The sequence below is a fragment of the Polypterus senegalus genome, chromosome 14, assembly GCF_016835505.1.
Source record: "Polypterus senegalus isolate Bchr_013 chromosome 14, ASM1683550v1, whole genome shotgun sequence".
In the NCBI taxonomy this organism is placed as follows: Eukaryota; Metazoa; Chordata; class Cladistia; order Polypteriformes; family Polypteridae; genus Polypterus; species Polypterus senegalus.
In genome coordinates, this window is record NC_053167.1 from 18,439,283 (window position 1) to 18,466,488 (window position 27,206).

At 37.5% G+C, this 27,206-nt stretch overlaps 1 protein-coding gene across 1 annotated transcript in view; it reads left to right on the plus strand.

Moving 5' to 3' along the window:
- LOC120515185 (probable phospholipid-transporting ATPase IIA) overlaps positions 1-27,206 on the plus strand; it is a 177,184-nt gene that overhangs the window by 98,705 nt on the left and 51,273 nt on the right. The window contains exons 8-11 of the mRNA XM_039735937.1: positions 17,114-17,194; positions 18,463-18,538; positions 20,805-20,881; positions 24,041-24,201. Coding sequence (XP_039591871.1) covers positions 17,114-17,194; positions 18,463-18,538; positions 20,805-20,881; positions 24,041-24,201 — 395 coding nt within the window. The remainder of the gene's footprint in view (positions 1-17,113; positions 17,195-18,462; positions 18,539-20,804; positions 20,882-24,040; positions 24,202-27,206) is intronic.

A 27,206-nucleotide genomic window follows, 5' to 3' on the forward strand; every position in this document is an offset into this window, starting at 1 on the left:
TGACTATATGAGTGAGGCACGCAGACTCAGACGGAGAATAGGAGATGATTGCCCTCAAGAGAAGAGAAAGAGAGAGAGGCGCGCGTGAGCGAGCGAGACAAGGAGAGAGTGAGCCGCGTGCGCGAGAGAGAGAGACCCACACAGGTTTAGTTGTGATCACATGACGCTCAGCAGACAAAGTGTATCCCTACTACTCGTATTGCAAGACATCGCTCGTTTATCAAGTCAAAATTTATGAAAAAATTTAGCTTGTCTTGCAAAACACTTGCAAACCGAGGTTCCACTGTATGTGTGTGTATATGTGTGTATATATATATGTATATGTATATGTATATATATATATATATATATATATACTCAGCAAAAACGAAACGTCCCTTTTTCAGGACTGTGTATTTCAACAATAATGTTTTAAAAATCCAAATAACTACAGATCTTCATTGTAAAGGGTTTAAACAATGTTTTCCATGCATGTTCAATTAACCATAATCAATTAATTAACATGCACCTGTGGAATGGTCATTAAGACCTTAACAGCTTACAGAAAGTAGGCATTTAAGGTCACAGTTCTAAAACGCAGGACACTAAAGAGACTTGTCTACCGACTGTGAAAAACACCCAAAGAAAGATGCCCAGGCTCCCTGCTCATCTGCGTGAACGTGCATTAGGTATGCTGCAGGGAGGCATGAGGACTGCTGATGTTGCTAGGGCAATAAATTGCCATGTCCGCACTGTGAGACGCCTAAGACAGCGCTACAGGGAGACAGGAAGGACAGCTGATCATCCTCGCAGTGGAAGACCACGTGTAACAACACCTGCACAGGATCGGTACATCCGAATATCACACCTGCGTGACAGGTACAGGATGGCCACAGCAACTGCCCGAGTCACACCAGGAACACACAATCCCTCCATCAGTGCTCAGACTGTCCGCAATAGGCTGAGAGAGGCTGGACTGAGGGCTTGTAGGCCTATTGTAAGGCAGGTCCTTACCAGACATCACCAGCAACAACGCCGCCTATGGGCACAAACCCACCTTCGCTGGACCAGACAGGAGTGGCAAAAAGTGCTCTTCACTGATGAGTCACGGTTTTGTCTCACCAGGGGTGATGGACGGATTCGTGTTTATTGTTGAAGGAATTGAGCACGTCTGGGACCTGTTGGATCGCAGGGTGAGGGCTAGGGCCATTCCCCCCAGAAATGTCCAGGAACTTGCAGGTGCCTTGGTGGAAGAGTGAGGTAACATCTCACAGCAAGAACTGACAAATCTGGTCCAGTCCATGAGGAGGAGATGCACTGCAGTACTTCAAGCAGCTGGTGGCCACACCAGATACTGACTGGTACTTTTGATTTTGAGCCTCCCTTCATTCAGGGACACATTGTGAAACATTTTTAGTTTATGTCTTATGGTGTTGACTCTTTTAGCGTTCATACAAATATTTACACATTAAGTTTACTGAAAGTAAAAACAGTTGAAAGTCAGAGGACGTTTGATTTTTTTTGCTGAGTATATAAAAAATTGAATGTCTGTCTGTCAGTCTTTATTCCCCCTATATAATCGTAAGCGCTTTGACTGATCTGGACCAAATTTTAAATAGTTATTGCCTAAGACCATACAGACAAGATAGTCTACCATGAAACCTGGAAGGACACCATATCCACTCTCCTAATTTAATCTCCTTGACACATAAAAAAATGTATGCACTATATCGGGGGACATTACTTTTTTTTTCATTGAAATGGTTCTTTCATTAAGTTTGTTTCCCTTTGCACCACCTCAGTAAAATGTTAAAAATGTGTTTTAGTTGTCTGGGTTTCTTGCCTGTTCTGCCAGTTTTTCACCATTGTTTACAATCCATAACTGTGATTGGCAATACCTGTGTTTAGTTGTTAAAAATGTTATAGTTTTTATTATTAAGACACTTCACATTTGATAGTAGCAATGTCCGTTTGACTTAATATATATTTTTTTCCAGAATCAAAATATTATCTTTAAATCGTATTTGTTGAGATTGCTCCCCAGTAGTGTATCTCTTGATAAGCTGTGAACTCTAACATAATCTCAAATTTTATCTGGCATTTGAGAGTAAATTTTTGTTGACTGCAACATTTAAGTATTTTTTTATTTCCAAAATGCCCATGAAAAAACAAAAATCTATTGGAAAATCGATCCAATAATCCAAGAAACTGAAAGTGAGATTATGATAAATAAGACTCATGGATAGTCATTCAGGGTAGTTTATGCTTTTCCCATGGTTAACTATATACTTGTTCTAGAGTGGACTTGCCAGAACATTTATACATTAGCACACCAGATGGGAAAAACAAAAATATTATGTATTGTAAAACATTATATTAATTATTTAGCAATATTGCAATAATGACCGAAGCGCTGTACAGTTAAAAAGAAGCAAGACTAAAAACAAAATATTAAACACAAACATTAAGAGAGAAATTAAAACAGAGATACTAAAAACAGGCCAGAGGACCCAATAAAATAGGGAAATAGGAAGAAACAAGTGGAAATTAGACAGGTTAAGAAGTAAAAGCCAACGTGAAGAAGTGTGTTTTTAGGCATGATTTAAATGAGGCGACTGAGGTGGCTTTTCTAACCACTAAAGGTAGGGAGTTCCATAGCCTGGGTGCACAGACGGAAAAAGCCCTTTCACCACGAGCTTTAAAACGTGCCTTGGGAACATTTAGGAGCAACTGATCTGTGGATCTAAGAACACGAAGAGGATTTTGAGGATGGAGCAAGACACTCAAATATGCGGGGGCTAGACCGTTTAGTGCCTTATAGGTTAAGAGGAGTATCTTAAAATCAATTCTGAATCTAACCGGCAGCCAGTGTAGGGTTTTTAAAATTGGTGTAATGTGTTGGCTTCTGCTGCTTCCAGTTAGAAGCCTTGCAGTTGCATTTTGAGCCAGTTGGAGTCTAGAAAGAGTGGCCTTACTGATAAATATAGGCAGGAATTTGAGTAGTCGAGCCGGGATGTAATGAATGCATGAATTACTGATTCCAGATGGTGGTTTGACAGAAGAGGCTTGAGTTTGGCGATTCGCCTAAGATGGAAAAAGCAGGATTTTACTGTGCTATTGACTTAAGCATCCATTTTCAGGGCCGTATCCATTTTGATTCCAAGATTGGAGACAGAAGAAGTTACTGGAATGGGAAGAGAGTCAAGGCCAAGGGGTGGAGTCTGTTTTCAGTCGGGACTAAAAACAATGACCTCGGTTTTTGAATCGTTCAGGTGAAGAAAGTTTTCAGCCAACCAGTCCTTAATGTCAGATAGACAGTCGAGGAGAGGTTTGGTGGAGTCAGTTGGCTTGAGGGAAAAATAAATTTGGCAGTCGTCAGCATATAGGTGATATGAAATTGCATGTTTTCTAAAAATTGCACCTAAAGGCAGGATATAAATTGAAAAATGTAGTGGCCCTAAAATGGAACCCTGAGGGACCCCACATGGGAGTGGGACTGATTCAGATGAAAAATCGTCTAGCATGACTCTAAGAGTTCTGTTGCAGAAATAGGACCTGAACCATTCGAGGGCTAAGCCAGATACACCAGCCCAGGATTCGAGTCGGGAGATCATGATGTCGTGGTCGATTGTGTCGAAGGCAGCAGATAAGTCGAGAAGAACCATAATCACGTGGAGTCCTGAGTCCAATGCTAAAAGGACGTCATTTAGGACATGTAAATGCGTGGTTTCGTGCTGTGTTTGGGCCTAAAGCCTGACTGAAAAAGGTCCATTACCTGATGGTCCTGTAGGTGATGAGTTAATTGCTCATAAACTACTTTTTCGAGTATTTTTGACAAGAAAGGTAGTTTGGAGATTGGACGAAGATTAGAGAGAAAGGCAGGGTCAAGATCAGGTTTTTTCAAGATTGGATGTACAACTACGTGTTTGAAAGCACGAGGAACTATAGCCGAGGATAGACTACTAGTTATGATCTTTAGAACATCGTATCAAATCGCAGGAAACACATCTTTCAGCAGTCTGGATGGCACCACATCGTCCGGAGAGCCCGAAGGCTTCATTGAGGCGACGATTTTTTCCAGATGGGGGATCAAAATGGGTTCAAAGCTGGTGAGGGAGCCATGTGCAGGAGCGGCTAGATCAACAGAGCCAGAAGAAGAAATGGAGATCTGGGATCTAATGTTCGTGACCTTATCCAGAAAAAATGTGAGGATCTGATTACAAAGAGCAGTGGAGGCAGAAGAGAAAACAGTTGCAGCTGGAGAGAGGACAGCATTTAGTGTTTTGTATAAGACACGTTAATTGCCACAGTTTTTTGAGATGATGTCAGCAAAAAAACAGTTCCTTGCACCCCTGACTGCTCTCTGGTATTGGGACCACGCGTCTCTCATGCAGTCGAAGGTAACAGTGAGACCATCTTTCCTCCATTTACGTTCTAGCCGCCTACAGTTTTGCCTGATGGAGCGAGTTTGTTCGTTTAGCCATGGTTCATGCTTGACTTTGGATTGTCTCCGTTTGAGTGGGGCTACAACATCCATCACAGAACAGCAGGAAGTGTAGAAGGTTTGCAATAAAACATCAGCATCCGTGGATTCACATGATGTGGAAATTGGTGTAAAAGCAACTGCAAAATCTTCAGCAGCAGAGGGGGGAAATGACACGGGAGGGACGGGTGGTGTTGGATTTACCATGCTCAACAGAGACCAAATCCAGATTAAACAGAACAAGCGAGTGATCAGAAAAGCTGGGAGGCAGAATGTCCAAGTCACTGATTCTGAGACCGCGAGAAAGAACCAGGTCCAGTGTGTGAACCTGTCCATGTGTTGGTCCGTTCACTAGTTGAGACAGACCAAAGGAGTCAATAATGCCCAGAAAGTCTTTTGCTAAAGGTTTAACGGGACAGCAAACATGGATATTAAAATCACCCAAACAAAGGAAGCGATCATATATGCAGGTAATATCAGCTAGGAAAGCTGCAAACTCATCTAAAAAGTCCTTATTATATTTTGGGGGGCGATAGATGAGTGTGCACAGCAGCAGTGGAGAGCAGACTAGTTCAAACATACTGAGCTCAAAAGTTGAAGGGGGAAAATGAAAGGGGAAGCGAAAGGCGGTTGCAGATAAAATCAGATTTAAATAAGGTCAATAAGCCCCCACCGCGGCGCTGCGCTCTCGGCGTGTTGATATAGGAACATCCTGGTGGCAAAACTTCAGTGAGTGGAAGCATCTCGCCCGGTTAGATAGATAGATAGATAGATAGATAAGAACTTTATTTATCCCGAGGGAAATTCTTTTGTCATATACATGCTCAGTGCCAACAAGAGGAATAAAGATAAGGTAATAAAGAGTTAAGAAGATCAGTAGTACTAGTGCAAACAGAATAACTAAATAAACAGAGTAACAACATAACTCTCAACAAAATATCAAATAACTATAACTATAACTAATAGTTTGTATTATAACTATATAACTCCTTTTATGCAAAGCAACAAACAAATATAACAAAAAACTATAACATATATAATAAATTACAGATTATTAGTGCAAGTGGTGTATGTGATGATGGGAAGGATCACCTACAGAATGAGGAAGAATTATACAGTCTTATTGCCACAGGTAGAAAAGATTTCCTGTGGCGTTCGGTTCTACACTTGGAGGCAATGAGTCTTTTGCTATGCGTGCTCCGATGACCCATCAAGGTGGCATGCATGGGGTGAGAGGGTTGTCCATGATACGAGAATCTTTTTCAGCATTCTCCTCTCAGACACCTCCGCCAGGTTCTCCAGTCTGACACCTAGAACAGAACCAGCCTTTTTAATCAGTTTGTTCAGCCTGTTGACCTCAGCTGTCTTCAGCCCACTGCCCCAACACACAGCTGCAAAAAACACCACACTCTCTACCACAGAGTGATAGAACATAGTCAGCATCTTCCTACAGACATTGAAAGACCTGAGCCTCCTCAATAGGTAAAGTCGGCTCTGCCCTTTCTTGAAAACCGTGTTGGTGTTCTTGGACCAGTCCAGTTTACAGTCAATGTGTACCCCAGGTACCTGTAGTCCTCAACCACCTCAACATCAGTTCCTCTGATGGTGACAGGGGTGGGAAAAGGAGCCTGTTTTCTAAAGTCCACAACCAGTTCCTTTGTCTTTGTGATGTTTATCTGTAAAAAATTTAGCTCCCACCACTCCACAAAGCTGTCCACCACCCTCCTGTATTCATCCTCCTGTCCTTCCCTGATACAGGCCACAATGGCAGAGTCATCAGAGAATTTCTGCAGATGACATGACTGGGACCTGTACCTGAAGTCAGACGTATAGAGGGTGAAGAGGAAGGGTGATAGGACAGTTCCCTGCGGCGCCCGTGCTGCTCAGGATGCTATCTGAGCAGCAGCTCTTCAACCGGACATGCTGTGGTCGATTGGTTAAATAGTCCGTAATCCAGGCTACCAATGGGGCGTCCACCTGCATTTCCGTAAGCTTATTTCCCAGCAGTGATGGTCTGATTGTGTTAAAAGCACTGGAGAAGTCAAAAAACATGACCCTCACAGTGTTCCCAGCAATGTCCAAATGAGAATAAGCCTGGTTCAGCAGATAGATGATGGCGTCCTCCACACCGATACGGGGCCGATAAGCAAACTGAAGGGGGTCCAGCCAAGGTTCTACCAGCAGACGCATATGTTTCAGGAGAAGTCTCTCCAGCACTTTCATAACGTATGAAGTCAGAGCTACTGGCCTGTAGTCGCTGGGGGACAATGGGTGGTTCTTTTTGGGGACTGGAACCAGACAGGATGTTTTCCAGAGTGACGGGACTCTCTGCAGTTTCAGACTCTTGTTGAAGATCAGATGTAGAACTCCACACAGCTGGGCAGCACAGCACCTGAGCAGCCTGGGACTGATGCCATCAGCTGCAGCTTTACTGGGATGAAGTCTACACAGTTCCCTTCTAATGTCATCAGCTGAGAGAGATGGAGAGAGACAAGCTGTGCGGGCAGGAGAGGAGGGAGGAGAATGGAGAAATTGAGAAGAGCTGAGTGTGGGGGGAGGAGACGTAGGGGAGTCAAACCTATTAAAGTGCCGATTTAGATTGTTTGCATATTCCACATCTCCATCCATCCCAACACCTCTCTTTTGTTTCAAGCCAGTAATGGCCCTCATTCCATTCCACACCTCTCTGGGATTGTTTTCTTGGAGTTTGCTTTCCAGCTTCCTCCTGTAGCAGTCTTTCCCCTCTGCAATCTTAGATTTCAGCTCCCTCTGTACCAGTCTCAACTCCTCTTTGTCACCGTTAAATCCAGGTTTCAGCGGTACATAAAAAATCCAGGCCATTAGAAAGAAAAAAGTCTTTCAGGATGAAAGTTTTGTTCACGACCGATCTGGCATTTATCAACGCGAAACGAACCGGCTGGGATGACGTTAACAGAGACGCACCAGCCGTGGCAGCTGTCATTGTCATGATACGGCGTAAGTTGTTATGCACATCTGAATCTGTTCCTCAGAGAGTCACAGTTCAGGGCGGCTGATGGAGCGGTCCTTATGAATGACACTGCAGTTTTGACTCGCTGGACTGGCTACTTTTTCTTTTCTCCGGCTAGGACATTGAATATCTCTGGGTCCACAGTTCTTGAGGCTGATCTTCCAATTAGCTGTGAACCATCTAATCTGTCCTTCTGGCATTACAAACAATCTTTGCTTCCATTTGGGAGACTGGCATCATCCCAACTGACTGGAAAATGGGACTTGTCATCCCTATCTAAAAAGGGAAGGGTGATGGCCTGGATTGCGGTAACTACAAGGGGATAACACTGCTCTCGGTTCCGGTTAAGGTCCTTGCTAAGGCTGTCCTCAATAGGATCCGTGATCACTTGCTCACCTTGGAGCAGTCTGGTTTTTACACCTAAGAAATCGATTTTTGTAAAGTATTCATCTCAGTTGATCGAGCTACCCTGTGGGACATCCTCAGGGTTTGCCGGATCCCCTCAAAGCTACTGGATATCATGAACAGCCTGTACACTGGTAGTGTGAGTGCTGTGCAGAGTGGAGGCAGAACCTCTGTCTTTTTCCCAGTTGATTCTGGGGTTTGTCAGAGGTGTGTTCTTGCTCCTACTCTGTTCAGTGCTTGTATGGATTGGGTGTTGGGCAAGGTTGTGGGGTCCAGAGGCTGTGGGGCATCTGTTGGTGAAGAAAGATTCATTGATCTTGACTTTGCTAACGATGCTGTGATCTTCACAGAGTCAATGGAGGCTCTGATCGGGACACTGAGTGTCTGGGCTTGCGAGTGTTCTGTATAAAAACCAAGATCCTGCCCTTTAATGACCTCTTAGGCATAGCCATCAGCAGTGTGTCTGTCTGCAAAGAGAGCATGGAGGGTCATGAGGTCACTAGAAAGGGTGTGTGGCACTCCTGATATCTATGCAAAAGTTCAAAGGTCCAAGTCTACAGAGTCCTGGAGGTTTCTGTCTTGCTATAAGGGTGCGAGACATGGATGCTATCCAGTGACCTGAGATGAAGACCGAACTCCTTTGGTCTTGTCTCTCCCAAAAATCCTTGGCTACCATTTATTTGACTTTTTGTCAAATGAGCAGTTGCTCATGGAGTCCCGAATAAGGCACATTACTTGCATTGTGGGGGAGCATCAGTTACGGCACTACGGCCATGTGGCGCAATTCCCAGAGGGTGATCCAGCTTGTAGGATTCTTGTGGGTTGCCCACGTAACACCTGACTGCGGCAGATAGAAGGTCATTTCCGGAGGGTGGGACTGGACCGCGTGTCTGCCTGGGGGTTGCCATCCAGGACCCCGAGCTGTTTAATCGTGTGGTGGGTGTGGCAATTCACTTTACTGGTGCATGCTCCCCAATAGGGATGGGTATCGTTTAGGTTTTATCCGATACCGGTGCCAAAACGGTACTTTTGAAACGGTGCCGGTGCTTAAACGGTGCTCGAACCGGTGCTTAAAAAAATAAAGAACACAAACTTCGTCCAAAAACCTCTTGCGTTTTTATTTTTCCCAGTAATTTTTTTTAAACAAAATTATAACAAACCTAGCCCTTTCTGTCAATAAAACATAACTTCTTAGGTTGGAACCAGTGCTTAAACAATTGAAAACACAAACTTTGTCATGAAACCTGTGATGTTTAGCAGTTTTTTTTGCCAGAAGATAATCATATTAGCCTTTTCTGGAGCTATACGGCATCGCTCTTGGCTGATGGCATGCCCAGCACAAGAGAAAACTCTTTCAAAAACAAAAAACAAATTTAAAAAAGAAAGTGTTTTTGACTTGAAATTTAATTCTTTTTTTCGGATAAAATAAATAAAACATATAAACCAGTTCCCAGAATAAACAGAAAATACATTTGAATTTTCATTATTTTTTTTCTTCCAGATAAAAAATAAAAACATATAGCTCACCTTTTATTCAAATATAGTTTACTTATAATATTTAGAGAAGACTTACAAAGCTAAGCAGCTATGAACATATTAACCTTTATAGTATTATACAGTCTATTTTTTTTATGTAAGAGTAATACAACATTTTTCACCTGAATGATGGTGACTCCACCGTTGAAAATGGATGGAGATCTTTGACTATAAATTTTGTCACTGCCCTATGAATTTCGTCCTCTTTTTCTTTCGTCATTTTAGCCTTTTTGGCCAGGGTGAAGGGAGTATCTGCCATCAAACAAGAAGACAGCCGCATGTAACTACGACGGTGTTTGCTAGTTCACCTTACATGCATTAATGTAATAACGTGGTTAGCCTACTCAACGTAAATTGCACGAACAACATTAAGCTACTCACCCAGAGAAGAACGGGTGCTGCTGCCATCATCATCATCAGTTATCATTTCTGCTACACTGGCAGGGCTAGGGGCCGGACTCTCCTCCTCGGGTTCTTGGATGTTGCTAACTCCGAGAACAGGCACCACACCCGCAGTAGATGTGCTCGGTGTGATGTCTTGCTGCAAGTTATCAAATGCGGTGCATTTTGCGGCTTTTAAAAAAACGCCATGCGACGCCATGTGTTTCATTAGATTTGAGGTGTTATCTCCTTTGCACATTATTACCTTTAAGCATTTGTTGCAGGCTGCTGAGTTTATATCTTTTGCTGTGAAGTACAGCCACACTCTCGAGCGCTTCAGCTTCGGCATTTTAGCTCTGCTCTAAAAAAAAACCCGTACATACCTGGGCCCGCCTACTATCCTTGGAAAGGAAGTGATTGGCTAGATTTCTCAGGGAAAAAAGCACCGAAATGAAGCACCGAATTGTGCGCTGCTTTTCAGTCTGGTTACTACCGTTCATGTCAGCACCGGTTCCACAATGTCACCGGACACCGGTATCCATCCCTACTCCCCAACTTGGCTTGACTTGGTCACCCCTAGACTTTCTCATATACTCCGATATGGGTATGGATATTTGAGGAGTAAACTGCAAGACAAAGATTATACAGTGATCCCTCGCTATATCACGCTTCGACTTTCGCGGCTTCACTCTAGCGCGATTGTTTTCTCATACACGCTTACGTCACTACGCATGCGCTTTTTGAGAACTTTTATCTAAGCCCTACGATGGCTCCTAAATGTGCTGCTTTTTCTAAGCCTTCTGACAATAAAACTAAGCGCCGGAGGAAGTTGCTTACTATCCAGGAGAAGGTGAAACTCTTGGATATGATTAAAGATGGCAATACCCTACAAAAGCCTCCTCATGCCTATGAAAATACAGCGCCAGCAACTGCCTATCAAGATGTTCTTCAGCCGCGCACCCAGGCACCCACTGCCTACTCCTAGTACTTCTTCACTGAAGACAACAACTCACCTGCTGAAGATACTGCACCACCTCTAAAGACTCTCCTACTGAGGTCGTGCCTTCATAGGTTAGTGGTTGTGTGCAATTAAATGTACAGTACAATAATCTACTATATAAAAGCGTTCGGGATTGTCCTTCCGTCCCGTGAGTGCCAAGTGTAGTGGTATTCCGCTTATTACATACTTACTACTTGCGGCTTGAGGTACGAAACAACGCGATGTGAGCAGAGTTCTGGTGCTCTCATCGTTCTCTTGCTTTTGTGCGCGATGCGCTGGAAAAATAGACAAAATTATGTCTCTAGAAATAATGTTGATGGAGTACAAATGTCTCACAGCGTAGTAAATATCAGGGGAGATGGTGCTTGCTTATTCTCATCTATAGCTTATTTAGTGCATGAACCTCTGTCTTTAGCGGTACAGATTCGGGCTGACATTGTACGACTTTGGACAGGAACTTGAGGGGATAAAAAAAAAACTTAGGTTTTCAGGAGATGTTATGAATGGGCACTTTGATGTTCTCATTCCCTACACTTACATGCCTGATGTAAACATGGAGCGCACAAAAATTGAGGATATAAGTCGGTCGCCTTAAAAGGCGAGTGCGCCTAGTATGATATTTGTAACGTCTAATATGTCTTATTTTCTTATTTTGTCTAATATATTGGGTAATACGAGTGTAATGGTGACTAAAGGGTGTTATTTCATGTCTAGAGGGCTCTAATAATGTTAAAAAACATATTTAGAAGGTCGTAAACAGGTTTTCTATACTCTAACTGCGAAAATATTCGATTTATAAATAAAGAATCCTACTTCGCGAAAATTCATTTATCACGGTAGAGTCTGGAACGGATTAACCGTGATAAACGAGGGTTCACTGTATTTTGTACATTTAATAACCATCAGCAACAAATCAAATTAACAATATATTGAACAATTATAAAAGTAAAGTTGAAAAAATTGGACTCTATAGCTGCATGAATAAAAAGGTAAAGAAGCACTTCTGGTTATCAAAAATAGCACAAAAGTTGATAGAAATCTGTTTTGCACCTAATACTTGTAGGCAAAATTTGGTTGAACTAAGTGAAAGCGTACTCGAGTTATCGTGATCGTGTTTACATACACACACACACACACACACACACACACATAATTCCAAAAATATCATTTTCAGACTCAGGGAGTCTAATATGTTGAGATTCATCAAAATCTCAAAAATTGAAATTTTGGAGAATTCTAATTCCTTCCCCATACTTTGTATACCAAAAAGTCAGAGAGGTCTAAAACGTGGAAATTCATCAGTCTCAGCATGACATTTTTTGGACGTTTACAATAATTTCCCTGTTCTTCGTAAACGATAAAGTAAAAATAGCCATAGACCGCTTTCTTGATAGGTACCACTTGAACAGCATAAAAGAAAAATAATTTATAGTTTTTGTTGAGAGTCAGTCCTTTGGTAGTTAAGCTTGTGCCTTTTCAGTATCTATAGAAAGCAATTTGTAATGGGATTCAGATTTAAATAGCATGATTATTATATTAAACACTAGTTGTCCCCTGCGGCTCCAGCCATGTGGTAGTGAAACAGGACAAACTGTAAAAATCTATTTAAAAAAAAAAAATAAAAAAAAAATAAATTTGTATTGAGAAGAATTGATGATAGCTTTTCTGTCTAAGGGCCTGTTGATATACAGTACTGTTTTGCCATCGGGTCCTGTTGATATACTGTTTTGCTATCTGGTCAAAGAGATATAGGTTTGTTGGGGAACTAACCTAGGATAAAGCGACGCAAAGCTGACCATATGAGAACCATGGTGAGCTAAGATCATCCCTAGCCAACGTGAGCGTCTGTCCGTGAGCCTTGTTAATTGACATTGCAAAGGAAAGCTTTACCAGGAACTGTAATCTGTTGAATTGAAAGGGCATGTCTGTCGTGATTAGAGGAATGCGAGGAATCAACACTATAAAGGTCTCTTGTCAATGACACAGCTTGTGATGATTATCACCTCTATAATGTTGTTCTGATGTCTGACAGACCTGGATACAGGTACAATTGGAAAGTTTGGGTAGGCTCAGGTTTCTCAAAAGGATAATCAGTAGTCCTACTTTCAATGCTAAGTTGTAGGACGGCATGTGAGGAGGATTCATGGATTTTAAAAATGCTGTTTGATAATGAATTGATTTGCTGTCTTCCAAAATGGTATTTATTGAAGTGTATGTCCGAGAGAGTCTGTCAAATAATTTGAGAACCAATTGATTAATTTTATCAACAATGTTGTTTTTTGGAGAGAGGATAGAACATTGTCCAAACTAAGAAAGAAGACAATCTAGAATCGAAGGCATGTCCCGATATAGAGCAGTATTAAGTTCATTCAGATCTTGAAGTGAGGTGCACAAATTATCATTTATTTCAATATCGCTGTCCCTAGTCTGTAAGGAACCGTTCCTCACTTCAAGTAGTAGCTGGGAAAATCTTGTGGATCAATCCCTGAACAAAAAGGTGTGGATACTGAGAGTCAGTGACAGCTTGGCGACTTCACTTCAGATAGATGAGCAGTTAAAGCACGCATCCATCTCAAGTTTGTCTTGTGATGACGGGTAAAGTCTAACGGAAACATCCTGCGAAGAGAACTGTAACTCTAAAACACATGTAGCTGTGATCTCTCACTCTCAAACGTCAAACTTTACTCGTTAACAATCTGTAGTTGATATTGTCTGCTGAACAAACAGGTATCGCTAGCTAAGCTGATGCAAGGTACGCTCCACCAGATGGCGAGAGGTAGACTGGCTCGAACAGAGGCTGGTGCATGAGTGAGAACAGCCCCACTCAGCTCACGACTCCTGAGGTCCTGCTTTTCCCTCCCCTCAGCCCACAGCCTGTCTCTCGGAATTCCACAAATAAATCGCTGCCGTAAGCAAACTATGATACTTGGTACAATGAGTGAAGTTGCAAAATAAACCAGAATGTTCAAGCAAATTATAGAAAAAAAAAACAATCTAAGTCTGTTAAGTAGTTCTCTCATGAAAAGCGGGCAGACAGACAGATAGACGTTAAATTTTATATATTAAACATATGTTATCAATTCAATAGTTATTGTCTGTCCTTATTGAGCCCAGATTGATTATGTGAAATAAGGGAAAATTATTCTGTCTGGATTCAGTTTTCAGGGAACAGAGCACAATTTATTTATTTTTTATTTATCTTTGATGAAACTGATTCTATCTAACAAATACCAATCAGTACCTGCATCGTTTCCATTTTGTTGTGCAGTAATGACATTTTAGATTCTGAAGAGGATTCCAGGTTTATCCTGCTTATTTATACATCTGTTTGAAGATAGTATGTATCTAAGTTACTAAGGAAATTGAGTGCCTTCCTAGCTGTTCTCAAAAGAACATAACATCTTTTTCAGCATTTCAGTATTCCCTAAATGTATTTATCTTTTGATGTTTTTGAGTCTGTGGTACTGATTTCTGTTCTAGTCCTTGAGGATTCTTTTATATTTTGTTTTAATCTGGAGTGCTGCTTTTCCAAGTTCATAACATGTGGTGTGATTTTTAAGTAATAATTTCACATTTTCTGTTGTGTACAAGAGATAGAGCTCTCTTTGGAGTGCAAGTTGCTTTTATTTATTTTTTCCCCATCAGGATCTGTGATATACTGTCTTCTTCATCTTTAGACAGTAGCTTTCTCTTATGCTTTTAGTTTGTAGCTGTATGGAATAGGGTATATAAATTAAAATAATTTCTTAACAGTGCTTTGTGAACTTCTTAAAAAGTAGCAGCAGAAGTTTCAGGAGTGTGTATTTGCTTCCATAGATATATCAATTTGTAAAGATAGATATTTAGTTTAATCATATGACTGTCAAAATGGGCTGAATCACTAATTGCTCTGTGACTTAAACGTAAATATGATTCCAAGCTCCAAAATACGTGCAAAATACCCATACTGTATAGTTATAATTGCACTGCTAACCAAAGACATCAGTTCATTATGAATAAAGAAATAGTTCAAAAATAGTTCATGTTTTAATAGTTGTGATTTACTAGAGATAAAAATTGATTATTGTTTTAAGTACAGAAGAAGTAGCCTCCCAATAATCCAATTGGTTTGTGTTGTGTTTTTTTTTTTTTTTCTCATATTAATGTTTTCTGGACTTAGGGACATTGTGGCTGAATCTTCTCATCATAGACACAGGTTTTGTGTTTTTGCACTCATCTTTATTGTGTATAATTAGAGAAAATGCTGTGCCATAAAACACTCACAATTTTACTAAATATCTTGGAGAAAATAAAACCAGTTGGAACTTTCAGGACCAATAAAGTGAAAGCATCCAGCTTCATTAGGAATATGTGTTAATTAAACAGTAAGACAATGAAAACCAGCAGATACATGGTGTTTAAAAATCACTGTCAATGTTATGAAGAATTACAAAATAAGAAAATAATAAATGTGAAATTAGCAATTGTTAAATGTCAGGGCACCTACAAAACAAATCGACATAAATATTTTATAGACTTGAAAGTAAATTTGCATCTGGGTACATGATTATAATAGTATAGTATCATCATTAGCATCCACTCAGTTTTTCAAACACATCTAGATTATGGAAGTACAAACATATAATTATACTGTTCTTAAATCCCTAGTCTGATTTCTAGTTAAGCAGAGTTTTGTACCCTAAGGGTCCCCATATGTGTTATATATGTATGTGTGTGTGCGCTTCACTGTACGGATGGTATTAGTCAGGTGATGAGCAGTCCATGGTCTTCACCAGACATAGTGCTTTAATTTTAAGTAGTGGTCTTTCCTGCAAAAGGTGGCCTTGGGCCTTCCAGATCCATTAGTTTTAGCAACATCACTTGTTGTTTCAATTTTTTTCACACCAGAGTAGACATTTTTTTAGTTGGTACATTCTTTTAGGTTTTTAAAGTTTCTCAGTGTGTAATGTAATTTACAAGTTTACAACTGCAAATGGTCAGTTTACACTACAGCAAACATTTCAAAATGGAAATGAATGCCCTTTAGGGAGATTTAAAAGACAATATGAAACACTACCTTAACTAAGTCTTGTAAGAGCACTGGTTGTTAGGGCCTTTTTTGTGAATTCTACAATGCAGTGAGGTACATGCTTGTGTCCATGGTTTGGTGGGGTCAAAAGGTGTTCTGAGGATTCATTGTCACCAAAGATGCTATTACCTGTTACTTCCATATTGTTCAGTAAGGTTGAGGAGAACATTCACTTTAAGACTCTATGTTTGTCTTAACTGTATTGTTAACTGGACTAAATAGGGAAGCTGTAATGAATATGTAATGGGATTTTAGATTTAATTTAAATGTTAAGATTGATGCAGCATTGCCTATTTATTAGGCTGATAAATTCAAAGTTCTCTGGTATTTTTCTTAGTTATTATCTGCAGTAGGTTTTTTTTTTTTTGTAAAATTCTAAAGTGGTCTGCTTTTTTTTCAACCAAATTGTCTACACCTTTGTGTAATATTTGAAATATGGAAATTAATGTCTGTAATTTAAGGGGATGCTGAAGTTGTTCATGGTTTTTGTCTGGAGCAGCTCAAAATTCACCTACAAAGTTTTAACAAAATCAGATACAGAGCTTTGCGCCTAATTGTCCCAGCCTTTCAAAATAATTGTGCTAAATATGCAAGTAGTAAATCAGTAACTCTAAACTATTTAATTATACATCCCTTGCAACAGGAGCCAAGCTGCTTGACAAGACATGTTTAAATTACTATAAATAGAATTAACAAAATTACAATATGCAGAATACTTAATAAGTAAATGCAAGAAACACCGTGGTTCATGCAGTGCCTTTAAAGTATGTTGTATCTTTCATCCCTCTACCTATTCATTCCTTAACCTGATTATCTGCTTTAAGTTAAGGTCATGGGAAGCCAGAGCCTATCACTGTAGCACTAACTGCAAGGTGGAAAGCAACCCTGGAAAGTGACCTGTTTGGTGGCTTTTGGATGCACCAGTGTTTCACTTGTTTTCTCATAACGTTAGGAACATAGATGTGTGTCACTACATTTCTGTATTGTATTTTAATATCTTCTGGAAAAGACATTAAGCTTAATTAAATCTGCAAATTATACATTTTGAACTTATTTAAGGTGAATAATACAAATTCTTATCAGATTTCTGTGCTTAAAAGACTCTTTAAGACTTTATAATAGGGTTAAGATATGGGAGCTTTTTTTTTTCTGAACGGCTCAAATCATGTTTCAGAACTGTGTTATTATGAAAATTGTTCAAACCACAGCATGCTAATACTTTTTTACCAATTCTTATACTGCTGTAAATGATTTTAATACATTTCTTAACAGGACCTTCTCCAAATCAGATCTTATGTTTATGCAGAAGAACCAAATATTGACATACATAGCTTTGTTGGGACCTTCACCAGAGTAAGTATTTTATTTGGAGTATGTAGTAGAGACTGACCTACTAAAGCTGTGTAGTGTATTTGAGGAAAGATGGGCTGGAAATAAAAAAGATAACACCATCTAGATCTCTTCAGAGTTAGAAGTAAATCAGCATACAGTATATATATTTTACTACATGGCACTCCCTACTTAATTGAAGGATGTCATGAACTTGTGTTTTCTGGCAACAGGTGAAGTGTAAAATTATAACAGTGACTTCTGAGAATTCAACACTAAGCAGTTGCAATTGAAACAATTGTATTCACGTATCTAGGGTGTGAGATGCTTTACCACTTGAGCACTATTAAAATGGGTATACTGTAGTATGTTTGTTTAGTATTTCAGTGTATGCTACTTTTCAGCAATATACAATCCTGTTTTCCCAGGCACTTGCACTGGTTCTGTAGTTTGCACATTTCCTTATCAAGGTTTTGTAATGATTTTTCTCCTACATTACACATATAAGCATGTTAGGGTAATTGACAGCTTTAAATTCCATGGTAGATGGATGCCTGTATGTGTGTTATTGTACCTTGTGATCTACAATATACTATAATATAATATACTACTACTACTAATAATATAATATAATATACTAGCTTCATGTAGTCCAAAGCTGGATAAGCTGGGAAGATGATATACAGTATGTATGGATGGATGACATGTTCTATACTATATACAGCAGTTTGTTTCCACACTCCAGCTCGATAGATGACAATACGCATTAGTAGTAATTTTGAGGAAAAAAAGAGCAGCCGATGTCTGTCTTCATTCACATTTAAAGGTACGAGATGTATTTAAAAAAAGTAAACTCAGATATGAGAAGGGAAAAAGGGATTGCTTGATAATGCTGAGAAACAGAATAAAGAATAATATGAAAGATGGTTAATTCATCAAGTAGAATTATTTGGCTGCAAATGTGTATTTTTATTGTGCAGCTATATAATAGTTGATGCTGAACTGAAGATATTCCATTAAAGAACATATCGATCAGCAACATTACCCTATGATAGTGGCTTTCTGCTGACCTGGAAACAGCTCTTTAAATTCACTAATTTGGGGAGAGGTGTAAATAGCAGTCATAATGTAGGGACAATTATCATTTCGATAACAGACACATCTTTATTTTTTTAATGTAATGCTTTTATTGGTCTTAGAACTTTTCTTATCTTTCACTCACATGATGCATGTTAATGCTTAATCAATTTCCTGATGTTATTTTATATAACAAGGATTCTCTAATTATTCAGGAGGATGGTGATCCCCCAGTGAATGAAAGCTTGAGTATTGAGAATACCTTATGGGCGAGCACAGTCATTGCTTCTGGTAAATCCTTTCCACTTTACTAGTATTTCAGAAATTCTTCACCCAAGGTGTGTTTACTGTTTGTTTACCCTAATTTTCATTTTAGGGTAAGGCATTTCAATGGTACACAAGATTTATATGGAAAAAGCATTTTGGTAACAAGCTGTATGATGACATTTATCCACAGCCAATAAATCTTAAGTTTTATGTTTTCCCATATATGTGGTTGTTAATTTTATGAGAGATGAACAGTTTTAAATAAATAAATTGTCTCCACAGAATGTATAAATCCTTTTGCAAAAATAAAACTAAGTAGTGAAAAATAGATAGTTCTGGCATTAAACTCAGTTAATCATATCTAATATGAGTCATAAAGAGATCATTTTGGTTTTTCTAAAGCATGCTAATTGGGCATTGTGCTGTCTTTCCTCGAGGCGCGAATTTCCTGGAATCGTCTGTCTATGTTTGTGCTTACATAGATTACAAGGGTCACTTCTCCCTGTGAGAATAGGTTAGAGGAGCTAAAATTAGGAAAAAAAAATGTGAGAAGGAGGTATGACTGACACGAGCAGGTAGTTCAGATTACAGATATTTCGCAACATCATGATGCATTCCATTAGACTACTGCTTTCATCATACTTGCTTGAGTTTTTCCTTTTGAAGAAAGTAATTTACATTTGATATTTTTAAAAAGAAAATGATAGACAATATAGAGCATTTACCTGTAATTTGATTTTTTTGCCCGCATTGGAGCAGATCTAACTTCCCAGCCAAAGAGTTGTATTTTGTTACATATATAAACCTTGTAACAAAAGTTAGTTCATTTCATATTCCTATAAACCAAGATTTTATTTAATAGCAACAATTCAATATAATAATTACAAATATTATATAGCTAAAGAACGTGCAAAATAAAGGCATGCTATTCGAACAAAAGCTAAGAAACTTTCATTAATAATTATTTTGAGCTTTTGGAGATATTTGCTGGCAGAATAGATTAACACAAAAGGACCTTAGGTAAATGTGGGAACATTGTGCAGATAGATACTAGTCAGTCTTTAGTTTCCAATTCAGTCTTTACATTTATTCATCATTAAATGCTGGAATATTATTCTAAGAGAAGTGTGAGCAAAATACTACTGATGATTTTATTATTGCTCATTTTCACTTTAGCTTTTGTTGCTAGACATCTTAAGAGAAGCATAAATGTCAGTTAGAGGTCTTAGAGAAGATTGAAGTAAATAAATGTCTCAAGTTTGAGAACATTTTTGAAACTGATGTAAGCAGTATGAGAGTGTGTTTCACTGATGGCTGCATAATTATGGATTGTTATTTTGAGACTGATTCTTGCACAACCTTACCCTTTAATTTTAAATTTTATTTATGCCTGATGCATGTGCAAAAATATAATTATATACCAAGAGAGATGCAGAAAATATATGTATTTAATTTGGTAAATATGTTCTTTTTTATGTTTTTAAGGATATCCGTTTTTATTCATTTTTGAATATGAAGAGTAGATATTACAGTAGTATTACAGGTAGTATAGTATAAACAAATGATGAAACTCCAATTTAATATTTTCTGTACTCTCTTGCTGCATTAAAAGTTGAAATTATAATTTTTCTTTTGTGAAATTAAGTGTATTATGTTATTCAGTCATTCATTGTCCAACTCGTTTTATCCTAACAAAGGGTCATGGGGGGTCTGCTGGATCCAGTCCCAGCCAACACAGGGCACAAGGCAGGAACAAATCCCGGGCAGGGCGCCAGCCCACCGCAGGGCTACACACACACACCCACACCAAGAACACACTAGGGACAATTTAGGATCGCCAATGCACCTAACTTGCATGTCTTTGGACTGTGGGAGGAAACTGGAGCACCCAGAGGAAACCCACGCAGACACGGAGAGAACATGCAAACTCCATGCAGGGAGAACCCGGGAAGCGAACTCAGGTCTCCTTACTGCGAGGCAATAATGCTAGCACTGCGCCACCGTACTACCCTGTGTATTATGTTGATTTGTTTATTTTTAATCAGTTTTGATGGAAATATATAAATGTCATATTTAATTTTATAAGAGGTCTTGAGATGATACAAATGATTGGGTTGGAGCATTAAGCAAATATTATTTGTATGTATCACTCTTTGCATGTTGTCACTTGTAACAGTGGAGGTTTTGAACAGTAGTTAATATTTTGGCTTGATGCAGTATGTAACTGTTACTTGATTGACATGAGTAAGAACTTGAACTTTATTGGATTTTGTTTTCTCCAAATTTTTAGGTACTGTTGTTGGAGTTGTTATTTACACTGGAAAAGAGCTGCGAAGTGTAATGAACACATCAAACCCTAGAAATAAGGTGTGTGCTTTTTTTATTGTGATTCGTATGTTACATGAACATTTTTATTTAATTTGCCCATGTAAATTGCAAATTGATATTGTAAGTTTTTTAACTATTAAGTTTTTGTGAAATGTTTTTAGCTTTTTTTTTCATTTCTGTTAGGTTGTAACTGAGACACATTTTGTTTTCTGAGTAGACGTGGCTTATTAAAATCCATAAATTTTAACATTAAATACATCTTGAAAATACCCCTAAACATAAATGAGCAATGTTTTCCTTATTAAAGTGTTATAAAATTTACCACTGTTTATTATTTTAAGGTTATGTGGCCACTTTTATTTTAGTTTTCATTGTTGCTTCATACTTCACTAATATGTAATAAAACATTATCATTATTATTAATGTTTTTACTATTCTGAGGTCCCCTGCTTGATGTCAGCTTATTAAGTTCATCCATCCTTCAGTAAAATTTTTTTAAGCCAGCTTATTTCATTCTTTGGTGGCAGAGAGCAGCAATCTATCTTTGCAGCATTTATTTTACTATAGATTGCTTCAAATCGGAGTGGTATGAAAATTAAAAAGTAATATTTAACTTGTAACTATTTATTATAGATGGAAACAGTATGTCTGACAAGGCATAGTTTGCACACCATGAATCAGTGCACTTTGTGGGACCAGTTATAGCAAACCACAGATACGTTTACAAACATTATTAGCATGAAAGCACAGTTTACTTCATTTTAGAGGTTTACGAAAGATATAGCACTTAATAAATATGTAATGTAATTGAATAAGCTATAAGTTGTAAAAGAAAACTTAAAAAAAAAAATCAAAGTTCAGAAAACAATTGTAGAAATTTGTTTATTTTAATTTGGATTTTAATAACATGACATTATCTGTATAATATTAAAATGTATTATATCTGCATATTATTAACATGCTTCTGTTACTTTTCCAGAAAGAATAAATATCTAACTTAACCTGATGTTAAATTCTGCTTATCTTGTTTCTGTTAATATTTTCAGTTGTTCTTTTCCCAGAAATCCTGTATGTTCTGTGAAGTAGAAAGGGATTCTTTATTTATAATATTTGTTCCTGTAATCTTTGGGTCAGAGTGAGCACACATTCTTTCTACAACTAAAAAAAAGTTGCTGGATGGATCAATTTTCAAGCTGTATGCCTATACAGTTTAGAAGGAACATTGGTTATAACCTACCATTTACTGTATAAGACGTATTCATTTATCATTGTCTGTGTTCGTAAGTAATAGTTATCAACAGTAGACTTCTTCAGTTTTCTGATCATATACTCTACAGATAGAACAGTTGTGTTATATATCCTTGCTTTGGCATTAATCTTCATTTTTAGTTGTCTAAAATGAGCTAATCAAAAGGTCTTATTAATTGCTTTTCTTAGCCTCCATTAAAGGTAATATTTACCTCATTCCTTGCACAAAACCTAGCTGTTTCTCAATACTTTCTTCAGTTATTCACGACATATTCTCATTTTTTCTTCTTCTGCATCCTATTGTGTCATCATCATAATCTCAGTATATCAAGGGCAGTAATGGCAAAAGAAAGTAACTATTTTAACTCTAGGTTCTTCTTGCCCTCCCCATTGATTAGTATTTTATGAATAACAGTAATGTTTTGTGTTATATTCTTCTAACAATAAATTCTACAGAATTTTTGCTTGCTCTCACCACTTTACTATGTTTGATTGGTTCTGAAAATCCATGATATGTATTAATAATATCCAATTGTAATGTAATCTTTTCTTTGTCTAAACCCAATTTATAAACTTTCTTGTTTTGCAAGTTGTCTGCACTCCAGATTATTTTTAACGGATGAAATAGTCTTTTTATGTGACCCTTCACATTCCTTTAAAGAATATAAAATCAAATAAAATTTTTCTGTGATCCACACATTCCATTGAATTTGACGAGTCTCTATTTTTGGTCTTGTGACCATGTCCTTTTTATGTATATTTTTCTACATAGACATTCATGCTCAGCATCACTTTAAATAGTCCTTTCTTTCATATTCAAATAAAGTGTGCTCATCTAAATCACCTAATTAAATTTTTGATTCTGTACATTTTTTATACAGTTTCTTAGTGTATCAGTTCAATGTATTGTGATTTTTTATTTGTTTGTGCAGTCATTTACATACTGTGTAGTTGTTAGTGTTTACCTTCCATTGTCCAGATATTAATAGTTAATAAAATTGTTGTCGTCTTTGTTTTTTTAATATTTGGTAACAACAATGACCAATATTTAATTTCTTAACTTTCCAATGTCACCTATTAACAATAATAGTAGTGGTAGTAGTAATAATTAAACATGTCCAGTCATTAATAATTTAATACATTAATACAACAACTAAAATACAAGGACACTGGCAGTAATTGATGTTCAGTATCTTAGTAATACTTGGAACCCAGCCACAGGGGATGCACAAACCAGTGTGTTTCTTCATGCCGGTCCCAAGCCCGGATAAATGGGGAGGGTTACGTCAGGAAGGGCATCCAGTGTAAAATTTTGCCAAATCAATATGAGAAACAACAATTTTGGATGATCCACTGTGGCAACCCCTAACGGGAGCAGTCGAAAGAAGAAGAATCTTAGTAATACTTAATTAATACTAATAAATTAGTTAAAATAATTGTTTTAAAGTTCATTTTTAATTATTTAAGTATTGTTGTTTAATACTAGTGTTGTTGAGAGTATTAATTTAAAATTGATAAACTGTCAAATATGTTAAATACAATATTGGTAATACTTTAGTTTTTTTGTTTGTCTTTATGAATTCATTAGTATGTTTAGTATTTGTAAATGTAATTTGGTTGCTTTCAGAAAGTTGCCTTTTTAGGTTTAAATTTGACAAATTACTTTGATTGATTAATATACAAAAATATAACTATTGTTCATACTGTGTTTACGTTTTTCCTCTTCTACTGAAATATTATTCCACCAACAAATAAAGTATTATTTCATCTTTATTATTGCACAAATTTGGATATTTTGGAAGTACTGTAACTGTTAAAAAACATTACACAAATTGTAATTTGATGTTAAACTTGCTTTTGAACTCTCCTGAAAAGCAAGGTTATGTATTAGTAAGCTGTAAATTGCTAACATACACTTAAAGTAAATTTCTGTGCTTTCTTTACTTATAGATTGGCCTTTTTGATTTGGAGGTGAACTGCCTCACCAAAATCCTCTTTGGTGCACTCATTGTTGTGTCTTTAGTCATGGTAGCACTGCAGCATTTTGCTGGACGTTGGTACCTTCAAATCTTTCGCTTCTTACTTCTATTTTCAAACATCATTCCAATCAGGTGAGTAATTAATTTAATTTCATGCTTATTTATAAAGCACTTTAAAATGGTGGGAATTGAACTCACAGTGCTGTACAAATCCATATACCAGGTAACACGAAAAGTAAAAATTTAAATAACAATAAATAAAACAAATGGCAGACAATGTTAAAATCAGGACAAAGAGTAAACAAACAGCTCTCAAACTGATTTAAAAGCTACGGAAAAAAGTACATTTTTAAGATGCAATTTAAAAACAGGCAGTGAAAGGGCCATCCTAAAATTCAGGGATAAACCATTCAACATTTTCGGAGCCAGGACAATGAAAGCCTGGTCTTTTCTCTGTTTTAGCTTAGCCTTTTGAGCAGTCAGTAGAAACAGATCAGCCAACCTGAGAGACCTTGCTGGGGTGCATGGAATAATCAGGTCAATTTGGTAGATGGGGGACAATACTTTTATAAATTTGAAAGTAAAGATTTGAACCTAAACTATATTGGAAGCCAATGGGAGGGATGCAGGTATTGGGGTGATATGGTCACCCTTCTTGGTGCCTGTTAAGAGACATGCTTCAATGTTTTGTACCAGCTAAAGGCAGAAGAAGGAAGCCTGACTGACCCCAAAGTTAGCATGTATAACTTTCTCAGAATCATCAAATGATAAAAAGGGCTTGACATTAGATAAAATTCTTAGTTGGAAAAAGCTTGACTTTATCACTGAGCTAATTTGTCCATTTTAAAATCATTATCCATAAACACACTGAAATTCCTTGTGGAGGACTTAACAAAAGGTTCCAAGGGGGAATCGCTGGTTCCCACTAAGTCGAAAAATGAGAACCTCAGTTTTACTCTCATTAAATTTGGAAAATTTAAGGCCATCCAGGCTTTGATGTCCTCTAAGAAGTCCAACAATGTTTTTTAAGGGTTTTTATCTGTCTGTTTTGAATGCAGATAGGTATCGGTGTTCTGTGCATAACAATGAAAAGAAATACAATATTTTCTTAAAATGGATCCTGGGGAGGAGTATATATATAAAAAAAGGAGAGGCCCTAAGATAGATCTCTGGGGGTTTCCACAGTGGAGAGATGCTAAGGACAAGTTACAGTCACCAATGTTGACAGGAAAACGTCTGTCAGACAGGTGTAATTGGAACTAATGCAATGTTGTTTCTTTAATGCCCACATAATGCTCCAGACAGGGAATAAGTATATTATGGTCTACTGTATCAAATGCTGCTATAATATCTAAAAGAACAAGGATGGCATAATCACCAGAATCAGTAGCTACTAGGAAATCATTAAAAACGTTTTTAAGAGAGCAGACTCAGTGAACGACTTTAAAGCCTGACTAAAATGGTACAAAAATATCATGCCTGTCAAGGAAAGATTGCAGTTGTATTAGAACAGGTTTTTCCAGAAGTTTGGACAGAAATTGGAGCTTGGAAATTGGTCTAAACTTTAAAAGAACTAAGGTGTCCAAATTAGGTTTTTTTTTATTTAAAAGTTGCACTAGAGCATATTTAAATTGAACTGAAACGATACCTGTAACCAGGCTACTGTTGATAATTGCTTGGATGCTTGATCCAATATTCTGAAAAGTCTTCATAAAGAGATAAGGTGGAAAAGCATCTGTGGGGCAGGCTAATAATTTTATATGGCCAGTGATGATATCAAGAAGAGAAAGAGATAAAGGCTCTAACCTGCTAAAAGATTGATGGATCATAGGAAAGGAGTCTAATAAGCTCACTAATGGTTGCAATCTTATCCACAAGAAAGTGCAGAAATTTCTCAGAGGTGTTAGAGGAGGCATCTAAACTATGGACTTTTGTGGCATTAAGAGCAGCATTAATAGTACTGAAAAGAACACCAGGTTTATAATGATTCTTTGAAACAATATCAGATAAATATCTAGTCTTTTCCAAAATGTTTCGACAAGTGAAAGGAAGTAGCTAGGTTAGCTTTTCAGTACTATAGTAGAAGGTGCGGTTTAAGTACAACTCAACATTTTTAAAGGCAGCAGTAAAAGGTGCAGCCATAGAGGAATTAATACACTGACGGCAATGCACTGGAACATTCAACTTAGAAGAATAACAAGGAGGAGAAATCTCAAATAAAAAGGCATATGGTCAGAAAAAATACATCACTATTTCAATAGTAAAAATTGATAAAGCATGTGATAAAACTGAATTGAGTGTATGTCCCAATTTTTGTGCGTGTGGGGGGGGGGGTTTGGGTAACACGTTCTAGATTAAAGAGTCAAAAAGATTTAAAACTATTTAACGAAGGGATAGGTTGGACAGCAGAAATGAATATTGAAATCATCAACAATTAAAACAATGTCATATTTTGACAAAATTCCAGCCATAAAGTCAGAAAAACATTTATAAAATCCTTGTTATATTTGGGTGGACACTAAATCAATGTGCACGATACTGGGTTGGATCTATTCAGCTCAAATATGTTTGATTCAAAGCTGGAATATTACACCAACGACAGTTGTCTACAATTAAAACTTTTCTTAAAAACAGTGGCTACTCTTTTATTTAAATTACAAATAAATATTGAAAAAGTACAGTAACCTGAATAATTCAAATAATCTTATTTTTGGTCTGACATCCTGAATTCATGGCTACTGAATGTAGACGTATTGTTTTGTTGATTGAATAATGATAAAATAAAAGCTATTCTGTATTGATTGTCACTTGGTGGCAAATGTGTCTTATTGTATTTTAGAACTTGGTGAGAACTAGGTAACTATTAGTTATGTCCTGATATGGAACAGCACAGAATTGACAAGCAGTGTGTTTACTTTTTCTTTTTTTTGTATATAAATATTTTGAAATGCATTTTCTTTTATAAATTGTATAAAAAAAAATACAGGGTGAGCCAAAAAGAAATAACACATTTCAAACATTTATTCTACAAAAATGTGTCGTAATGAAATTTATTTTATCTTGTAATGAGAAAGGGTATACAAAATAGATTTTTTTCACTGTTTTAAAAATGATGTCTTCAAGGTGGTGGCGATCAT